General features: G+C 44.9%; 1 protein-coding gene across 1 annotated transcript in view; it reads left to right on the forward strand.

The window, feature by feature from the left end:
• The window catches only part of RPGRIP1L (RPGRIP1 like), a 75,826-nt gene extending 59,709 nt beyond the window's left edge, over positions 1-16,117 (forward strand). The window contains exons 19-21 of the mRNA XM_048516068.1: positions 5,892-5,976; positions 12,427-12,560; positions 13,438-16,117. Of these exons, the coding sequence (XP_048372025.1) occupies positions 5,892-5,976; positions 12,427-12,560; positions 13,438-13,532 (314 nt within the window). The 3' untranslated portion in view covers positions 13,533-16,117. The remainder of the gene's footprint in view (positions 1-5,891; positions 5,977-12,426; positions 12,561-13,437) is intronic.
• The last annotated feature ends 5,513 nt before the right edge of the window (positions 16,118-21,630 follow it).

Here is a 21,630-nt window from a genome sequence, read left to right on the forward strand (position 1 = left end):
GTTCTTATGTTCCTAGCCATAGCCTATAAAGCGAGCCCTAAGCAGCAAAATAATGATAAGCAAATATGATATTTGTTTAAAGTAAGAGCGAACAAACTGCGGTTTGGAACTCGTGAGGCTGATTGCATTAAGCTGAGAATTGAAAAGCGCGGTAAAACTCGGTTCTCTTTAGGTTTCTGACCTTTTTTGTTCTGCGAAGACATGATATTGTAGTTTAAACGTGAAAATTTCTACCTTTGCTGGTTTGCTTTCTTCCACAAAGACAGCCAAAGGGCACAAAATATTGATGGCAGTTCTCCAAAATCCAAAAACTCTTCGCGGGTTAGATATTTTGAATATACAAAGCCAATTTGTCTTTAAAAAAGAAAAGAAAGAAAGTCAGCCTCGTTTTCATCCTAAACTCTGGTTGGGGGAACCAAGCTTCAGTTGATTAATCGGTTTTATCACTTACGGGGTGTGTTGTCATCTCTTTCTCTTGGGAAACATTTATGTCATAATTGCCCCATAGCCGAAATCTCGTTTTCAACATGGCTGCTTTGTTCTTCCTAGAGTTTTATTTTAAATAACTGGCCATAAAAAAAAATGTTCCCCTTAGTTCCAGATTTACTTGTAAGGCAAAAGCATTTCTGGGGGTGTGGGGGAGTCTTAATGAATGTGCTGTTTGATAATGTCAGCGAGACAGCCAGTAATCTAATAGTAATGAAGTCAGAATGTGTGTGTTTACTATAGCTTTACCCCATTTCTTATTCATGCCTAATTAGATTTGGGTATGTAGAATATTTGGGGTTAATTGAATATTTTCTTTAATAAAACTGAGATTTACATGATGGGGGAAGGAAGTGTACTTTGAGCTTAGAGGGAAACTAGCGGCCCCCTGGATTTTGTATGAAAAAGAAATCATGATAAATCCGGATGTAATTTGAGAAATCATTATTTCTTGGTAAATAATACCCTTTTTATTGAGTTCCCTTATTATATTTATATCTTAGCACCACAATGGGCTTTTTAAAAAAATGGCTTTACATCTGAGCTGAGACAAAGAGATCTTTGGGCACTCTGGGTTAATAAGCAACACTTATTGTAGTAATTTAGTACTCTCAATCCCCTCAAAAGCATGTGTGTTTTTTATCAATGGGAAAAGTCAAGGTAGTACTACAATTAATAAATTAAATCTTATTATACCATAATGGAGCCAGATCTCCATTGCTATTGCATTTTTTGGTTTGTTTCTTTTTTTGCTTCGAAAAAGAAGAATTTGGAGTTATACCCCACCTTTCTCTCCTGTAAGGAGACTCAAAGGGGCTTTCAATCTCCTTTCCCTTCCTCTCCCTACAACAGGCACCTTGTGACGTAGGTGGGGCTGAGAGAGTCCTGGGAGAACTGTGACAAGCCCAAGGTCACCCAGCAGGAATGTAGGAGTGGGAAACACATCTGATTCACCAGATAAGCCTCTGCCACTCAGGTGGAGGAGTGGGGAATCAAACTCGGTTCTCCAAATTAGAATCCACCTGCTCTTAAGCACTACGCCATGCTGGCTCTCTCATTATGAGAGTATAAACAGGATAGAAAAGTGAAATCACTCCGGAGTGGGGAGGATGCCTTTTTTTAGCACAGGCAGGTTCAGGGATTCTGGGTGGGATCCAAACTAAAGCTTTTGCCGACGGAACAGAACTTTACTACCTTCCCTCCCTGCAGTGTGGCCTGTTCATCCCTTCCAATGGGGGCCCAGGGGACACTCAAAAATAGCATGAAGGGCAAATCAAGAGGTCTGCCACAGAAAGGGGGAGTTGGTGGAAATGGCACCTCCCGTTTCGTTACCAGAACATTTAGCCCAGATCCAACCCTCTCTGGTCCTTCTCCTGCTGTCACATGATTGAAGACCACAGATACAGAAGTTTTTAAAAATATATATATAAGCATGTCAGATGTAGGGATGGGAAGTTTTTAAATATATATATGTATATATGTATATATGTATATGTATATGTATGTATGTATGTGTGTGTGTGTGTGTGTGTGTGTATATATATATATATATAAAATGTATATATAATGTATATGTATATGTGTATGTGTATGTATGTGTGTGTGTGTGTGTGTATATATATATATAAAAATATAAAAATATAAATACAAATATAAAAATATAAATACAAATATAAAAATATAAAAGCATGTCAGATGTAGGGATGGGAAGTCGGCAGGCACGCCAACATCTACCCTTTGGATCGAGCTGTAATTTTGATTTTAAGGAGAAAATAGGATAGATGCAAGCCAAGCAACCCTGATACTTTTTATAACTTCAAACAGATAGTTACACTATGAGGGTCGACTCTTAATTTCACCTTGACAAAATGATTTCTTTTCCCTGGACAAGGCCACCGTAATTGAAATAACAAAGATTAAGTTCAGTTGATAGGGACTGATAACAAGGAAATAGCATTTATATTTCATAGGGGCAGCAAGAATATTGCCAGGAGAATGCTGAGAAGGCAGGAAAAAGGGGTCTGGAAATAAGATTAATGATAGCGGGCCGAAAGAATGTTATCTTGGCTGTATATAAACCTGCTTGGGAATTGACAATAGAAAGGGAAAAAGATTAATGAAATCTTCCAAACTCTTTTTGATGAGACTTTATATAGATTCAGAAACCTTTTGCCTCCGAGGAGCAAATGGTTGATTATTTGGACAAATTGTAGTTACCTCAGGGAAGTGAAGTGAGAAAAGGAGAGAATTAACGGCTGGGTACCCTTTTGGATTCAGAGCAGGGTGATTTTCAAAAAGGGAACTCTTCATGTACACACCCCAGAAAACCCTTGGAAGGTTTCCCGCGCTCAGGACATGATTTAAAACAAGTCTCGTTGAAGACTTTCACGGCCAGAATGAACTATGTGACTGTATGTCAGTGGTGGCGAACCTATGGCACGGGTGCCAGAGGTGGCACTCAGAGCCCTCTCTGTGGGCACGCACAGAGTCCCCACACACACATCTAGGCTGACCTGTGCTGCTGGGCTCGATTATTAGCATTAAACCTAAGACCTAGTTTTGGGGAAGCAGTGTAGGTAACCCTGTTAAGTGCTGTTAAACCCCACTGATTTTCATGCGAAGAACTAAAGTGTGATCCTTTACCTGGGAGTAAGCTCAGTTGCTGGCAATGGGCTTGCTTCTGAGTAAACCCTCCTAGGGTCATGATTGGAAGAGTTGCACGGTTGGAAGAGTTCCAAGAGTTGCATCCATTGGAAGAGTTGCACGGTTGCTTCAAAGCAAAGCCACCGACTACCACCAAGGTTAGCCCTGAGTAACGCACGCCTCGGAGCCAACCATTTTTTCTAAACTAAAACCTCAGAATCCAGGTTAAATTGCCATGTTGGCACTTTGCGATAAATAAGTGGGTTTTGGGTTGCAATCTGGGCACTCGGTCTCGAAAAGGTTCGCCATCACTGCTGTATGTCATTGTGACGTGCCTCTGGAGATGCCAGTCATAGATGCAGGTGAGATGTTAGGAGTATAAAACTACCACACCACAGCCACACAACCTGGAAAACCCACAACAGTCAGAACAAGTCCTTTGAACCAGATTTTTCGCAGTTCTGTTCAGTCCAAGAAAGCAGTGCTTTTGATGGAGAGTTGGTGGGCTTCATTCTAGCTCCCATGAGTGTAAGGTAGGCGTGGGAAATATTATTGCAGTTGCTATTTGATCCAAGTGGATGCCAGACCCTCTGAGAGATTTGACCATCTCTTTGAAAGGGGCAGAGAGAGAGAGAGAGCGTGGTCAGGGGTCAGTCCCAGATATACCTATTCTCCCATGTTTTTGTTAATTTCTCCACATCAGCCCAAGATAAGGTTCTCCTGAGGGGTTTCAAACAGCTTCAGAATTCCATTGCCATAAAACTTCCTGTGGAGTTCTGCCTAGTTTCATGAAAAATGCCATAATCCACTTTAATTTGAAACCTTACTCAAGTGTAGGGCTGCCAAACTCCAGGTTGGGAAGTAACTGGAGATTCTGAGGGTGGAGCCTGAGGGGTGGGGAACTCAGCAAAACGCCCTGGAGACCTCCCTCGAAAGCTGCCATTTTCTCCAGGGGACATGATCTCTCTTGCCTGAAGATCAGTTATGATTCTGGGAGCTCTCCGGGCCCCACCTGGAAGTTGGCAACCTCATGTATCAGTGACCTCCCCGTAAACCTTCCGGCTGCAGCGAGTCCAGAAGTCTCTCTCACTGCCTGTTGTGGCAAAAGAGCAGGATTAAATTACCAAGGCTGTCAGAGAGGACAAGCGCTCTGCCGTACATTATCGCTATCACTGGCTTTCACCGGGTAAAAGAAACCACCGTAAATCCCCTCCATTGCTAAGCAATAAAAGCCGCTGGCTTTCACAGTCCTGACTGCCAGGGCCGTTAACAGAAAATGACAGCCGCGTGGCATTCTTCGATGCATCCAGTATCTCTTCTAACAGGGCGTGTGTAAACCTGCCAGCCATACGACAATCAGATCACATGACGGTTCCGACTTCAATGCCAGCGTTCGTAGCTGCTTTTCCATGGGAAGCATCTCTTCCACCCCAACCTGAATTATTGGTTCTTTTAACACACACACACACACGCATATATACATATGCACCGTGGTGTATCTAGGGCAGTGATGGCGAACCTTTTCGAGACCGAGTGCCCAAATTGCAACCCAAAACCTACTTATTTATCGCAAAGTGCCAACACGGTAATTTAACTTAATACTGAAGTTTTTGTTTAGAAAAAACAGTTGGCTCCAAGGCGTGCATTACTCAGGAGTAAGCTTGGTGGTAGTCGGTGGCTCTGCTTTGAAGCAACTGTGCAACTCTTCCAAAGGGTGAATCACCCTAGGAGGGTACCCATTGCCAGCAACCAAGCTTACTTCCAGGTAAAGGATTGCGCTTTAGTTTAACAGCGCTTAACAGGGTTACCTACACTGCTTCCTCAAAACTAGGTCTTAGGTTTAATGCTAATAATCGAGCCCAGCAGCCCAGGCCAGCCTAGATGTGGGGGGGGGGGGGCACTCTGTTTGCACGTGCCCACAGAGAGGGCTCTGAGTGCCACCTCTTGCACCCGTGCCATAGGTTCGCCATCACTGATCTAGGGAAAATGTAGCCCAATGCAAAATTTGAGTTTTCCATCTCCACCCCCCTACCACCACCACCACCAAACAACTTGTTTTGCACCAGGTCATCTCAAAGTCACCATCACATTATAGAACATGCCCCAACTCACAAATCTGAACACAGCAATGATCCATGCCACACAGTCAGTGTATGGACCTGGGGGGAAGAAGGAGGGGTGTGGGGGGCAATTTTCCGGCCCCCATCATGACTAAATGACCACAGCCCGGGGACGTTTGACCCCATATTTGGCCCCTGCATATGCAAATACATGTGGTGGAAAGTGCCGCCAACTCACGGCTCATTCATTGTGACCTCATAGTGTTTTCTGTGGCTCCAGAGGCTAGGACCAAGAGTGATGGGTTCAAGGTGAAGGAAAACAGATTCCACCTAAACATCAGGAAGAACTTCCTGACAGTCAGGGCTGTTTGACAGTGGAATGTACTACCTTGGTGTGTGGTGGAGTCTCCTTCTTTGGAAGTATTTAAAGAGAGGCTGGATGGCCATCTGTCAGGAGTGCTTTGATTGTGTGTTCCTGCATCGCTGGGGGTTGGACTTGATGGCCCTTGGGGGTCTCTTCCAACTCTATGATTCTATGTCTTCATATCGTAGAGGCATTTCTTCATTTAAAAAAAATCCTTTGGGGGCTCATACTTCCTTTGATTTCTTTGATGCAAAACTGCAACAAGAAATCTGTTGATGGGTTTGTCTTATTGGCTTGCAACTCATCGTGCACACCGCTCTTTCTGCTTGGCTCTGCAGTGATCCGCGTGGATGAGGCCAATAACAAAGCGAGGCGTGATTTCCTGAAGGCCGTGCTGCGAGGATCCGAGCCAGCTCCCGGAAGGTCAGGACACTTTGGCGCTCTCTCCTTAGCTGCGTGGAATGGTTCAGTATTGACTGTTAACTGAAGGGGCTCGGTTGAGAAGCTTTGGGATTCACAATAAAGACTGGCTGGCTGGGGTGGCGAAGCATTCCTTGCCTATCTCAAGCCAGACCTCAGACATGTCCTCTGCTCCCCACCCCACCCCACCCCCTGCAGCCCAAAAAAACCCACTGTGGGTAGAAGACCACATGTGATCTATCTAGTACATTTTTGTCCTTCTCTTTCTCCCAAGGGACACAGGGTAGCATACAAGGTTCTCCTTTCATCTGTTTTATCCCCACAACAGCCCTTTGAGGTAGCTCAGGCTAAAAGATAGTGGCTAGCCAGAGGTCCCCCAGCCTGTAGAGCGAGGATTTGAACCCAGGACTCCCAGGTCCTAACCTGACACTGGTGTGGCATATGCCCACACTGCAGGATACCTGTTGGTCCTCCAAGGCAGCTGTCTGGCCACTGCATCATGAGGATGAGGATGAAGAAGAAGAAAGAAGAAGAAGAGGAGGGAGAGGAGAGGAGAGGAGAGGAGGAGTTTGGATTTATATTCCCCCCCTTTCTCTCCTGTAAGGAGACTCAAAGGGGCTGACAATCTCCTTTCCCTTCCCCCCCCCCCACAACAAACACCCTGTGAGGTAGGTGGGGATGAGAATGCTCCGAAGAACTGTGACTAGCCCAAGGTCACCCAGCTGGCATGTGCTGGAGTGCACAAACTAATCTGATTCCCCAGATAAGCCTCCGCAGCGCAAGTGGCAGAGGGGGGAATCAAACCCGGTTCTCCAGATTAGAGTGCTCTTGCTCTTAACCACTACACCATGCTGGCTGAAACAGAATGCTGAACTGTATGATCCCCTGGTCTGATCCAGCGAGCTCTGTTTACGTTGCGCGATGCAAAGTCACAAAATCCCTCTGGATTAAACTGCCACGCCCCATGCTTGTCACAAAGATACATGACTTCATCTGATGGCCTCCGAATCTCCCATTGTGGTGACTTGCCGCTTTCCATATGCCAGACGTCTTGTTTTCGAGATCCCCTGCAGCACCGCGATCGAGGTCAGAACAGTCTCAGCTTCCACGTGTTGTGTAAGAGCTGCCGATCAGCCGCTCACCCACTCGGTCGCTCCCATACTTACAGATGAGCTGTGCAGAATTGAGGGCAGTAGTCTGAATTTCCTCCATTTTACTTTAAAATTGAGCTTCCTGCCTTGGCCCCGTATGCAAAAGGGGTTTTGTTTTGCTTTTTCACTTTGAATGGAATCTGACAGGAAGTGCCAGAAAATGATCCCTTAAGACCGGGGAACCATCGCATCTGAAGCCCTTTGAAGTTCAGAAGGATATCCCCCCCTCCCTCTTTTCTGATTTCAGCAAACAAGCAAAGGACTTCCAGATTTACTGCATACATTAGACAGACGGGTTCCGTTGCCAGACTTGCAAAAACCCCAAATAAAGTTGCAGATTTTTTCTCCAATAGTCCTGTGTGTTGGGAGACAGATAATTGCTTTCTGGGACAATCCAGTGACTAATGAGGAGCCATTGTGGTATGTCTCTGAAGTTCCTTGCAGAACAACTTAGGCCCTTTCCGCATGGACCAATTAAACCGGGATAACACTGGTAAAAAAAAACCAGGTGGGGGGGAACCCTAACAGGGATCCACTCCGTGTTTCACCCCCCCCCCAACCCGGGTTGTACAACAATCACACTATGTGTGATTCTTTTGTGTCAACTCGCCTTGCAGCCGAGGCTGAGCAAATTGGTGCGGCTGCAAAGCACGTTATGCGGCTGCATTTTGTTTCTTCCTGTCCCAGCTCTGGCGGAGCCTGTGTGCCTGCCTGCCTGGCTGCATCGGAGGGAGGTAAGTATCTGAAAAAAGTTACAAAACAAAAAGCACCTCCGTTTGCCTCCTGGCTATGCCAGGTTTGTTAATCCCAGCTTTAACCCGCTCAGAATTTGCTGTGCAGAAAGGGCCTTAGAGACCAAAAGGATGTTCAGGTTATGGGAGTCAAAACTCCATCAGATATGTCAAAAACGTATAACCTGAACATTTTGTTTGACTCTAAGGTGCTGTTGGATATAATTGTAATGAAGTCTCCTGCCTCCTCGTACCAACAATGCTTCATAACCATGCAAAAAAGGTACCTCTGCCCCCTGGCTAAGAGTAGCAGCTAGGCAGCGTCACGGCCAGAACGCCACAGGGTCTGCAGCCTGCGTCCCATGTGGCTGGGATTGTGCGCATAGCCCGTACACCAGCACTTCATCTCCTGTGGGGTGCTGACGTGGAATCTCGCCACGTGGTCAGACTGATGCACGTGGGGAGCCAGCAAACACATGTTACAGTGTATTGTCGAAGGCTTTCATGGCCGGAATCACTTGGGTGCTGTGTGGTTTCCGGGCTGTATGGCTGTGTTCTAGCAGCATTCTCTCCTGACATTTCACCTGTATCTGTGGCTGGCATCAGATCCTCTGAAGATGCCAGCCACAGATGCAGGCAAAACATCAGGAGAGAATGCTGCTAGAACACGGCCATACAGCCCGGAAACCACACAGCACCCAACATGTTACAGTCTCCGCGGATGGGCACCTACCACGTGGAAGTGGTTTTTTTAGTGGTTAGACTACCAGCCCCAGTGATATACAAATCTTCTCTTGGGTGTCATCAATTAAGCCTCTTCGCTCTCAACACATGTGTCCTGGCCAACCGTAGAAGCGCATAAGGAGAGGAAACGCTCAGTCTGATCCTGGATTGCACAGACACAGCATGTGTTGAAGCTGGTCACATCGCTCTATCAGCACATGTTTCCTATCACAGCATCTTGTATAATAATATTGAGGGTTTCCCCCCCCCCCCTCCTTTTGGATGAAACAGGAACTAACCTTTAAAGTTTAGGAAACCAAAGGACCAAGGATATAAATATCAGGCCAAATTACCTACATATGGCCTAACCAGGGCGATATTGTAAATATGGTGATAAATGTAAAGACAGTAACTCAGAGTTTAGAAAAGACAGCCATCTATTCCCCGCAAGCCAAAGTCTTTCATGTTCTCCCTAAGCCTCAGCCCTCATTTTCTCACCAGTGAAGAGGACATAACACTTTCCTTGCCTTATAGGGCTATAACTTGGTAGAGAGAGATTATACGAGGAAGAGCTTTGAACTCTCAAAGTGTGTAATATAATGAAGCACTGGTTTAGATCATTGGCCGAAGGTGCCAGAGCCTATCAATCGACCCCAAAAACACCCTCACTCTTCTTCTAAGAGAAGAAGAAAAGTTTTGGATTTATATCCCCCCTTTCTCTCCTGCAGGAGACTCAAAGGGGCTGACAATCTCCTTGCCCTTCCCCCCTCACAGCAAACACCCCATGAGGTAGGTGGGGCTGAGAGAGCTCCGAGAAGCTGGGACTCGCCCAAGGTCACCCAGCTGGCGTGTGTGGGAGTGCACAGGCTAATCTGGATTCCCCAGATAAGCCTCCACAGCTCAAGCGGCAGAGCTGGGAATCAAACCCGGTTCCTCCAGATTAGATACACGAGCTCTTAACCTCCTACGCCACTGCTGCTCCGGTGGTCCTCCATTTTCCCTCACAGCCAACACTGTGAGGTAGATCAGGCTGACAGAGAATGACTGGCAATAGGTCACTTCATGACTGAAGTGATGTTTGAACCGAAGTCTCCAAGCTCCTAGTCAAAAACTCTGACCCATACAGCTATCCAAACTAAACAAACATGCCCCACATAAGCCCCACATTTTGCTTTGCTTACCGATCTAACAGTTGGTGCTCTTAAGCCATCTGTGGGAGACTAGGAAGAGTTACTTTGAACCTGAGGTTTTGAAGAAGGAAAGAAAAGGGAATCAAATGCAGGTTTCCAAGAGGAGAAGAGAAGAGTTGGAATTTGTACCCCACTTTTCTCAACCGTAAAGAGTCTCAAAGTGGCTTACAGACTCCTTCCCTTCCTCTTCCCGCATCAGGCATCTTGTGAGGTAGGTGGGGTTGAGAGAGTTCTGAGAGAACTGTGACTGGCCCAAGGTCACCCAGCAGGCTTCATGTGGAGGAGTGGGGAAACAAACTTGGTTCTCCATGTTAAAGTCCGCTACTCTTAACTACTAAAACACACTCTCAGCCAGCAAACGTGCCCATGTTAAATTTAGTGTGCTCTGTGTGTGTGCGTGTGTGTACATGTATTTCCCCACTTAACCCCCCTAACATTTTCTATTTTCCTTAACAAAAACAGGATTTCAGCTTTGGCGGAGTCTTATATAAGAAAGCGCGTCTTCTAGTCATTAGTGTTTTGTTCTTTTGGACCTGCTTGGAAATGAAGTTATTTCCTAGAACACCATCTACCATGTAAACAGAGGGATTAATTCTCATCGCCATTTATGTTTTCATTTAATTTTTCGACATGCGCAATCTGACAGAGAGGCAAAGCCACCGGTTTGTGGTCTGTCTAGACTTCCCGGTTGTAATAACAAGTCTCACGTGTTGTGTGCCATTCTGTGTTTGCAAGAAAACAAACACAGGCAAACAGGGCGGAATAGCGGGAAATGGGTTATTTGTCAGCATATTAGAGGATAATGTGCTTTTAAACCTATACCCCCCCACCCACACTCCCAAATAGTTTCTTTCTATTCTGTGTGTTGACGTCAGCTGGCATTCCGACACGTGGCTCGTCCCAGTCCCTGTTTCTTAAGCAAATAGCTTTATTGGCTGAGCTCGCAGTTCCTCACCGCATTGTGACTGAGCCGTTTTACACCCAATCCAGGATGTGTACAACTAAAAGACTTCCTCCTGTATTTCCTTCAGCAGCCCAGATAGCCCAGCTATGAGTTTTTCAGAACTCAGAAGCTAAGCAGGGCCCACCATGATCAGTATTTGGATGAGAGACCACCAGAGAAGAGTGGGGTTGCTATGCCGAGGAAGGCAATGGCGTGCCACCCCTTGGACGTGGTCACCATGGATTGGTGGCAACTTGATGGTGCCTTCTTCTTTTGTTGGAACCCACAGTTTGCAGAAGTTGAGGAGGAGTTTGGATTTGTACCCCACTTTTCTCAACCGTAAGGCGTCTCAGAGCAGCTTACACACGCCTTTCCCTTCCCCTCCCCACAACAGACACCTTTTTAGGTAGGTGGGGCTGAGAGAGTTCTGAGAGGATTGTGACTAGTGCGAGGTCACCCAGCAGCCTTCCTGTGTAAGAGCAGGGAAGCAAACCTGGTTCACCAGATAAGAAGAAGAAGAAGAGTTTGGATTTATATCCCCCCTTTCTCTCCTGCAGGAGACTCAAAGGGGCTGACAATCTCCTTGCCCTTCCCCCCTCACAACAAACACCCTGTGAGGTAGGTGGGGCTGAGAGAGCTCCGAGAAGCTGTGACTAGCCCAAGGTCACCCAGCTGGCGTGTGTGGGAGTGTACAGGCTAATCTGAATTCCCCAGATAAGCCTCCACAGCTCAGGCGGCCGAGCTGGGAATCAAACCCAGTTCCTCCAGATTAGATACACGAGCTCTTAACCTTCTACGCCACTGCTGGAGATAAGACTCCACCACTCATGTGGAGGAGTAGGGAATCGAACCCCGTTCTCTAGAGTCCACCTGCTCAGCCACTACAGCAGTCTGGCTCTCATCACTACCTCCTGAAAAACCGTGTGTTCTGTTTTGTTTCGTTTTTATTTTTAAGTTAAAGGCAATGACGTGCCACCCCTTGACAGAAATCTTTCTGGTCGCCATCCGTTTAAGAAGCCCATCCTGATCTCTTCCGTATAATGGGGGGCAGATCAAAAAGCGGGGTCCTGTTCCTGCATGGTATCGGGCTCCCTGCAGATATTTCACCACAGTGTGAAAATACTGAGTTGTACGGGGCCTCAGCTATGACTGTGCAAAAGCTTGCGCAAGTGTGTGACTGTGGACATTCACACAAGCTTTTGGACACCTGTGTGGACCTGCAAAGAAGGGCTTGAATCCTGAGATGCTGTTCCGTCCTTGTTTGCATTCCCACAAGCCAGTACTCGAACAGTGCGCAAGTCTTTCTGTGTAAGCCATTTCCACTTGTACAAACAGGAGCTTTGAGACAGCAGCGACTGCAAGGATTCCTTAATGGTTTTGAGATATTGCCATTCATGCTTTCGCTACCCAGACTGTTTGCACAAAGCTGGAGCAGGAAAGGAAAGGAACAACCTCCAAGCTTTTCTCGCAATCGGATCACTCTGCAAAGGATTCCAGCCAGGGATTTGGGATGGGGGTTTGGGGCCAAGACTTGAGTTATTTAAATTTCATATCTGCAACGGCGACTTACTCATATCCTGGAGAAATCAGCGAAATTTCCTTTAAGCCTTTTCGGAGTGGGAAATGGTTTCTTTTCGGCTTGAGTGCGCAGCTTCTCGTCGGAAATGGGCCGGAGCGCAAAAATTAACGTGTGGGTTTCTTTTTCCTGTCCTTAGCGTGCGGTTTACAGTGGTGAGTGACCCTCCTGAAGACGAGCAGGATCTTGAGTGCGAAGATATCGGCTTAGCGCATGTCAGTTTAAGCAAGATGTTTTCAAGAGGAAAGGACATAATCGAGCAAGACATCGATGGTGAGCTTGAGGGTATTTTTAGTTCCAACATTCAGTTCTAAAAAAAAAAAAACCCGTCTGTTTGTCCCACCCACCCACCTACCCGGAATTGTAGGGTTTTGTACAGGCAGGCCTGCCTGTTGGTTGATATTTATATAAAACAGGATTTGAACAAGACACCTCTCATGAAATGCAGTTGCCTCTGATTTATTTCACATTTTTCCCAGTACCTAGAATGACAGTATGATAGTCAACCAGAAGGGTGAGGAGGAGGAGTTTGGATTTATACCCCACCTTTCTCTCCTGTAAGGAGACTCAAGGTGGCTTACAAGCAGGAATGTAGGAGTGCGGAAACACATCTGGTTCACCAGATAAGCCTCTGCCACTCAGGTGGAGGACTGGGGAATCAAACCCAGTTCTCTAGATTAGAATCCACCTGATTTTAACCACTACACCGGAGCTCTCGGAGAAGAGATCAAATGTCTTCTAACCATTTCGTTCTCAGCCAGCTCTCACCCCACTGTATTTTTCCCAATCTGTAGTCAAAAAGGATCATTTTATGTTGATCTTTATCATTTGTGTTAGATTCTTGTTCTCGCGGGCCAGATTGGGAAGCGATTTGTGGTTGAAAAGCGGAGGGAAATATGGGGGTGGTTTGTACTTGGATGGGAGAACAGCGCGAAAGCCCAGGATTGCTTCACTGAAGGCAGACAACGGCAAACCACCTCTGCCGTGTGCCTTGAAAACTGTACGGGGTCGCCATGAGTGACGTACAACTTGTTCATTTCACATACGGAGGATGAAATTTTTCAGCAGGGCAGGAAGAGGGCAAGGGTCAGAGGATCTGTAGGTTTACTATTGGTGTTACTTTGTGAGTCTTTCCCCCCTCCTCCCCCAGTTTTCGATTCACAAAATGACGGGATAGTAATCGGGAAGCTCAAAGTGACGGTGGAAGCCCTCGGTGCGCTGCGCTCAATCTGTGAGGAACTCTGAAATGGCTGGAAGGTTCAAACACAAGTGCCTAATCTTATACCGTGCTCTTCTCCTGGCGCAACTTACACTGGAGAACTTGTGAAAGACGGGAAGACGCTACAGTATATTTAATGTATAATTTATGTGTAAAGGATGCATAATTTTCAGTTGTAAAGTTTGCATACTTTTTCTGTCTGTTTTGGTGTACGGGAGAGTGCGCGATATATGTATTCTCCCCTAAGGGCACTAGCTTGTAAATAATTAATACCTACATGATTGAATGGTGTGCTTTTATTTGCATTTTTCAACATTTTTTTCCCTTGCCTTACGAAAAGCAGTAATAAAAATGCAAGTCAAATTTTTAATTTTTAATAAAAAAAAAAACTTAAGCCTTAGAAAACTGATTAAAAAATACTTTTATGTTATCCCTAATCACCCCGCTAAATGGAATGCCCGCGATTAGCCTCATTAAGAATTTTTATACTGTGAAGCTTTTATTAGAAGCAATATATGAAAATTACTTGGATTAATGTGTTAATCTGCCTCTTTAAAATGCTAATATCCATTTTATGCACATTAAATCTCAGTATGCGTTTTCTTTGATGCATGCCATTTCTATCAATTAAATATAAAGAACCAGGCTGGTCCCAAGATTTATTAAATTACTGCAAGCTTTCATTAAAAAAAAAGAAAAAGAAATACACAACTTTTGCCTTTCTGCAGTTGTTTGTGATTATCAAGTTTTGGAGGTGGAGTGTTGCCTACAATCCTAGAGGTCTTTTATTTGTGTGTTTGGGTGTGTTGTGTTCTTTTCTTTGTCATTTGTGTTAGATTCTTGCGCTTGTGAGCCAAATTGATCAGCGATTGGGAACAGGAGGGGAAAATACCTGTTGTAAAAGATGAAACTATAAAAGAGTCAGTTAGTGTCTTACCTTTTGGGTGAGTGAGCTCTTCCCTCCCTCTCCCATCCTTAAATCACATTCTAAACTGACATCAAACTAATTTATCATTTATTCATTTAAAACGTTTATTAGCTGCCTTCCTCCCTTGCGGAACTCCAGGTGGCTTACAATGCAAATAAAACATCATTTTAAGAAAGCACAATGAAAACAATGATTTAAAAAAACCCCATGAAAGTTAACAATTTTAAACTTGTACAAGGAATTCTTGTTCCTGGACAAATCAGTAGATAAAAGCCGCTCAGGAATTCAATTCTCCAGCTTTCAACCAATGGCAATGAAGAATTTAACGGATGTTTTTTTCGATGGAACTGTGAATTAGTACCCCCCCCCCCCCAAAAAAAATGGTGCTTTACGTCTTAATCCAGAGGGGGTCCAAATCACTGTTGGGAGTCAGAGGGGCAAATTCTCCAGTGGGCAGCCACCTCAGCCTGCATTGCAGAGGGCCACATCAGTGCCCCCACTCTACCCCCAGCCCCATCAGCATAGGAGGGGTGCTCCAGAAGTGTGGTTGGGGTGGCGCTGACCTTTGTTGGCTTCCAACTCGCCTTGGCTGCTGGAAGCTCGACCACCTGGGGTTTGGACCTACGCCACCCTTTTGGGTGACGTACATCCATTGAGCCCAACAGAGCTCCTTTAGGTGGCAGAAGGTTTTTTTTTGTTTTTGGCCTCCCCACGGCGCCAGAAATCCCTCTGGCCCCTCTGAACGCTAGATCGGGCTGCTAGACATATCTTTCACTGCATTTTATTTATTTTAACGCATACTTATTTTTGTATCTGTTACTTTAAGACTGATCTGATAGGTGGCAGCGATTTCCCCCCCCCCCCTCTGTTTGCAAAACAGGCTATATTTCTTTTGTAAGCATATGTAAAGTATTCAGAAAGATAAGTAATTTATTAAAATCTACCTAATTTGCCGTGATATATTAAATCTCTGCTTCAGTGATCACAGCCCATTTCATTTAGAGAATTAGGCATTCCCTCTTTGTGTGATTAAAGCTCTGGAAAATGAGTTCTTTGCTCCTATTTGTGAACATTCAGAGCCTGCTAATGGCAAGAAGATGGAATAGATTATGAGACAATTCATTACAGTTCAACAGCAAAAAAAATATATATACCCAGACAAAATGCAAACCTCCCCCCTCCCCAAGTATGAATATCTGCATATAGTTTGAACCATCTGTGCTCTTAATGGGTTCGGATCTGTCTCCCCGCCTTCAGCGGGCTTTGAACTAGCAGCCATACAATATTAATTTGTTGATGTACATTGCGAGGCCAGGATAATATATTTTGACCACAGAAATCTCTGACTTCTGCCATTGAATTCCTGGTCCCCCACTTCCCCTGGTGTTACAGCCCACCATCTCCAAAGAGCAAACTCTGCAACTTCCCGCAACAATTTCTTCCTGTGGAACATTCTAGAAACCGCAGACAGTGACATTCCAGAGCCCTTGCATTCCTAGTAAACAGGCACATGTTTGTGTTCTCACTTGCGCTGTTTCTCAGAGCTCATCATTTTTGGCCCATCTTCCCAATGTTCTTTGGCTCCTTGCAACCGTATTGTAATTAAGGTCTTGTTGTTATACATTACAGTAATTTGAAACAGCTCGATCCGACACCAAGATTAATAAAGTGGCTTTTCAGAAATGGGGTTTGTGGTATTTCACCAGGAGGTTTGTATTATTCGTCTAATACTTTGCAACCCGAAACAAAATAGCATCCCTTATAAAGAAGCGAACGCTGAACTTTGTTTTCCAACTATTTATTGGGCTCTGTAGCATAACTGTGAGTAACGGGGATTGTTTTCTCTGCGTTCTTAAACAATCCTTTTCGGCCACATTACGTGGGGAAATTAGTCTGGGTTGTTCGTCTCGGACAAACATCTGCAATCGGCATTTTAATCTTCAGCATCTGAAGGTGAAAATGGAGAAGTCGCTGTCATAAATTCGTCGGGAGCAAGATTATTGCTACACGTGCTAGATGGCTTTGGGTAGCCTCATATTAACCATTTTCAGCGATGTTGGGTTTTTCAGTGAACCGCTGTAAAAGCTCAGATGTTTTTTGAGGGCTCCCTTCCATATTAACTCACTTTTCAGTTATTGCTGAAACAGATGGGGCGTCTAACCGAAGAGTTTCCCGCTGTATCCTTTGTCTCAGCCACATAAAACCAAGTCCGTCATGCAGGGGTTGGACCTAGCCAATGGGCAATGGGCAGCTGCCCAGGGCCCAGTGCTGAGTAGAGCCAACCAGCCAATGTCCTGCCTCCCAAGGAAGGGGGGGAAAGAAGAATGGGCTCCCATCACCACTTGGACCTGCCCCATGTGGGACTTGGGCACCTGGCTTCTGGCAGCAGTGGTAGAATCATAGAATTGGGGTAGACCCCAAGGGACATCAAGTCCAACCCCCTGCAATGGAGGAACACCTAATCAAAGCACTCCTGACAGACGGCCATCCAGCCTCTCTTTAAAAACCTTCAAAGAAGGAGACTCTACCACACTCTGAAATAGTTTCTCCCACCCACTTGATATGGAGCAAGAGCAACCCCTTGCTTGTCCCGGGCAGAGGTACACCAGCAGTGGGGCAGCAGCCATTCTGGGAACCCATCCTGAACTTTCACCCAGGGCTCAGAATCACTAAAACTGCTCTGCTTGGAAGATGACCTCAGTGGATTCATATGGGACTAAACCAGGGGTAGGGAACCTGCGGCTCTCCAGATGTTCAGGAACTACAATTCCCATCAGCCCCTACCAGCATGGCCAATTGGCCATGCTGACAGAGGCTGATGGGAATTGTAGTTCCTGAACATCTGGAGAGCCGCAGGTTCCCTACCCCTGGACTAGACAGTCCTTTCCATACCTTGAGCCCAGCCCCTTCAGGTCTTTAAAAGTAACAACCAGCGCTATGAGATGTACCTGCAAGCAAATTGGCAAAGTTGCCATCTTGAAAATAGGCCTGTAATCGCCCTCATAGGCCCCTTCCGCACGTGCAGAATAATGCACTTTCAATCCACTTTCAGTGCACTTTGCAGCTGTGCAGAATAGCAAAATCCACTTGCAAACAATTGTGAAAGTTGATTGAAAGTGCATTATTCTGCATGTGCGGAAGGGGCCACAGACTTCTGGTCATCTTCATGGTCTTTCACTACTAATTCTTCCATGAAGTCATTACATTTGAATTGCACAGATGCAACCTCCCACGCTGAAAGAAATATCAGCACTGATGGCAGGGGCTACTTGTGAATCTGTCTCCACGTGCGCATCCAAGGGAAACACAGAGTCCACAACATCTTTTCACCCTGCAAGGAGGATTCCCATGTGCAGTAGCCCGCTTTGCCCCATTAGGGTGAGACATGATTTTGCTGTCTTAAGTCCTAATTCTTGTTGTTGGCGGGAGCAGTTTGCAGCCACTGCCATGAAAACCGAGAGAACAAAAGAAAAGAAAACCCCACAGCTATTATGGTTCCCAAATGCGGTTTCTTCAAATGATTTTTTTTCTTTGAATTTTTGGCAGTACTGCATTTCCCAATTTACCGTGGTTTCTTGCCGCTTCCCGTATTAATAAGCTATCAGCTTAATAAAGGGGTTTTGGAGAAAACCCTTTAAGAGAATAAAATGCTACCATTATTGTGAAGCTTGCCAGTCTTCGGATTTGACAGGCTCAGACATGAAGAGGGTTACTTGTTGGAGCTTTGGCAAACTCATGATCCATTCCTTTCATTAGGGCTGGATTGTACATAAATACTGTGTTGGATCTCATCAATGAGGATTTCAATGGTGAGGATTTCTTCCAGGGGAAGGAGTTTTACCCCAGTGCAACAGGGTCTTGAGATAGAAAAGGGTTCCTTCATGTCAGCAGGCCCCCATTGCTAGCTGGAGGGATCTGCAGGATCCAACTTCATTGACCCAGAAGTGAGTGGCGTATTTGCCCCAAAGATGCATGTTTGAGATATTTTCCCTCCCTCCCTCCCTTCCTTCCTTCCTTCCTTCCTTCCTTCCTTCCTTCCTTCCTTCCTTCCTTCCTTCCTTCCTTCATTCATTCATTCATTCATTCATTCATTCATTCATTCATTCCTCTTCTTTCTTTCTTTCTTTCTTTCTTTCTTTCTTTCTTTCTTTCTTTCTTTCTTTCTTTCTTTCTTCCCTCACTCTCTCTCTCCCTCCCTCCCTCCCTTTCTCTCTTTCAGCAAGAGAGAAATAGTTGTAAGTGGAGAAGCCTACAAGTAACCCCACCTGCTGGGAGCTATGGCAGATGTGGAATAGTATGGTACAGTCCGATCTCACCAGATCTCAGAAGCTAAGTAGAGTTAGTATTTAGATGAGAGACCACCAAAGAAGGCTCTGCACAGGAAGGCCACGCCAAGCGACCTCTGCTTCTCATTTGTTTTGAAGGCACCTTGCTCAGATCCCATAAGTTGATGATGACTCGAGAGCGCATAGTGCGTGACAGGAGCGATCCATAGCTGGGAACATGGATTTCAGCTAAGATCAGCAAAGTTTCAGTAAGTTGCTGAGAGAAGGTTGGATCTTTACTGAATTCCGTTCCTAGCGTAACTAAAGCCCAGATGCCAACTCACCACAACGACAAGGCTTACTTGGGATTTCGGTTGCCACATAATTGTTTAAATTGTTCTAGCTTTTAGCGGGCATGTTTACATCATCTTTTTTTTCTTTCTTTCCCCAATGACTCATGGTGTCTTTGCTGATCTCTGGACCATTTCAGCGCAGATGTTGCCGGTTAGACGTGGGCTAAATCAAATTCAGCTTTGCCCTGTTTTTGTGGTAATCTTGTAGGGTATGAGAACACCAGTGCTTCTTGGGAGATACTCCTTGGTGAAGAAAGAACCGAAAGCCACTGATACTACGCACATCTCATCACAACACAGTATCAGCAGCACAACATCAGTGGATGCAAACCCCAAACTTCCCTTACACATGCTTGAATAACAATCAGCCCAGCATTCTATGGGTTTGTTAAAATACTGGGTTTCCTCCAGCCCCATAATATACTCGGTCAAACTGGCATCAAGATAGAGTGTAGAATTATTTCCTCATGTATCAAAAGAGGGGGGGGGGATCTATGAAAATAGAGGTTCAGAAGCAGAGTCGTATTGATGCAAACGGCATGCAGGAACCAACAAAGATTTTTTTAAAAAAATTTAATAGTCTTTATGAAGTTTAAAAGAAATAACAATATTTGTAAAACAAAATAACAGTTTTTGTAGATCCAAAGAATCATGTCTCCAATACAGATAGCGTTATCGTCATCTATAGTAACACAGACACAATCCTGTAAACAAGACTTCATAGTTTTGAAGTCTTTCTTATTTCTCTCTCTACCTTGCTATAGCTAACTAACATACATGTTTTAGAAAAAGCAAAATATCATATACGTTAATTTATCTAACAGTAGTCTAACTTCTACGATTGTCAGCTATAGAGCCTAATATTGGCTTCCACTCATTTTCTACTATAATCATTAAGTTACACTATTGCACCAACAAAGATTCTGAATGCTCACCTGATCAATAGATGGTCAAGAAGTCATGCTTCCAGATACAAACTTTACGTCATTGGCTACCATGTGACGGAGAAGCACAAAATGCAAAGGATTACAAGCAGGACAGTTTCCCTAAGGAGATTCCCAGAAGGTAAAGAAGAATATTGCCAAATATCTCCTGGGTGAGGTAGGAATAAATGCCTAGTTTGCAACGTGTCCTTCTGTTTGTTTACTCAGAGGTGGATCCCACTGATCTGTGTCGAATTGCCCCCAAGTACGCACCCACAGGATCACAGCCTACGACGCTACAACAATAAAAGATTCCAGAATGGACGAAAACAAGTAAAACAATCGTACGCGGTCACAAGAAATCATTTTAAATTTTGCAAATGTTGCATTGCAGGAAGGAGCTTGCTGTAGCCTGCCAGAAACAGCTGCCGTTAGAAGCTTCATTTTTGGATAGGTTTGGCCATGATTATGTTCCTAAATCAGTTGGTATTTGTTCTACCCAACACCCCCAGTATCGCTCTAATTAAACCCAAGTTTTATTGGATGCATTTATTATCTTACACTCAAGCGTGGATTAAGCAAAGCCACGCATTCCTGATATTTTGTAATCAAGGCTGCATGTATTTAATCCTGACAAGGCAGTGTAAACAGACGCTGATCTTTCGCTGAAGGAGCAAAGTGTCTGTTCAAGTAGCGGTGGAAAGTGGCGTCAAGTTGCACCCGGTTTACGGCAACCCTGTAGAGTTTTCAAGGCAAGAGATATTCAGAGGAGGTTTGCCATTGACTGCTAGACACAGTCCTCTCTGAACTCTCTCAGCCCCATCTATCTTGCAAGGTGAGGAGAAGAAGGGAAGGCGTTTGTAAGACACTTTGAGGCATCTTGTGGAATGTGGGGTATAAATCCAAACTCTTCTTCTTCTCTGTGTCACTCACAACCCTTTTGATCTTTACAACAACCTGGTGAGGTAGGTTAGGCTTCAAGTGTGTGATTGGCTCAAGGCCATCCAGGAAACTTCTCTGGCAGAGTGGTGATTCGAACCTGTCTGGGCAGAGAATTCATCAGCTCAAGCCCTTCTTCCTCCCCCCCGCCCCCCAATGGGTGATTGCAAAAGACGTGGCCTTCTCAGTGACTACCCCCTTCTCTAGAACATCATCTTTTGCCTCTTGAGCCTGCTACCTCACTAGATATCCTTCAGTGCCACTCAAAGACTTTTCCATTTCCATGTGCTTTTAGTTAATCGGTTGGTTTCCGTTCCTGTTTGGTTCTCACTGCTTCTGGCTTTGCATTTTCCAAGGCTGCCGTGGACCAGTTGTCGGTTGATTTTATAGAGCTGACGGTTTGTTTTGTGGGATTTTGATGTTGATTTTGTACTGTTTCTGCTTTGACAGATTTGATTATTTACATATAATCACAAGGGAAAGAACCCCTGAGGTTAATGACTGGAAATCTTTTTATTATTATTATTTAAGTATATTTTATACAAAAGAGAAATAAGTAAGTAGGTAACACAAATTGATATCATTTTGAAAATTACAATCCATAATCAAATAAATTTGATCTTGTCAAAACACTTTCTTTCTAACATAAAGAAAAACACTGAAAGAAAGAAATACAGAGTCCGTCTCTGTATAGAAGAAAGATAGAAAGATACAGA

The sequence above is a fragment of the Sphaerodactylus townsendi genome, linkage group LG14 (genome assembly GCF_021028975.2).
Source record: "Sphaerodactylus townsendi isolate TG3544 linkage group LG14, MPM_Stown_v2.3, whole genome shotgun sequence".
Lineage (NCBI taxonomy): Eukaryota > Metazoa > Chordata > Lepidosauria > Squamata > Sphaerodactylidae > Sphaerodactylus > Sphaerodactylus townsendi.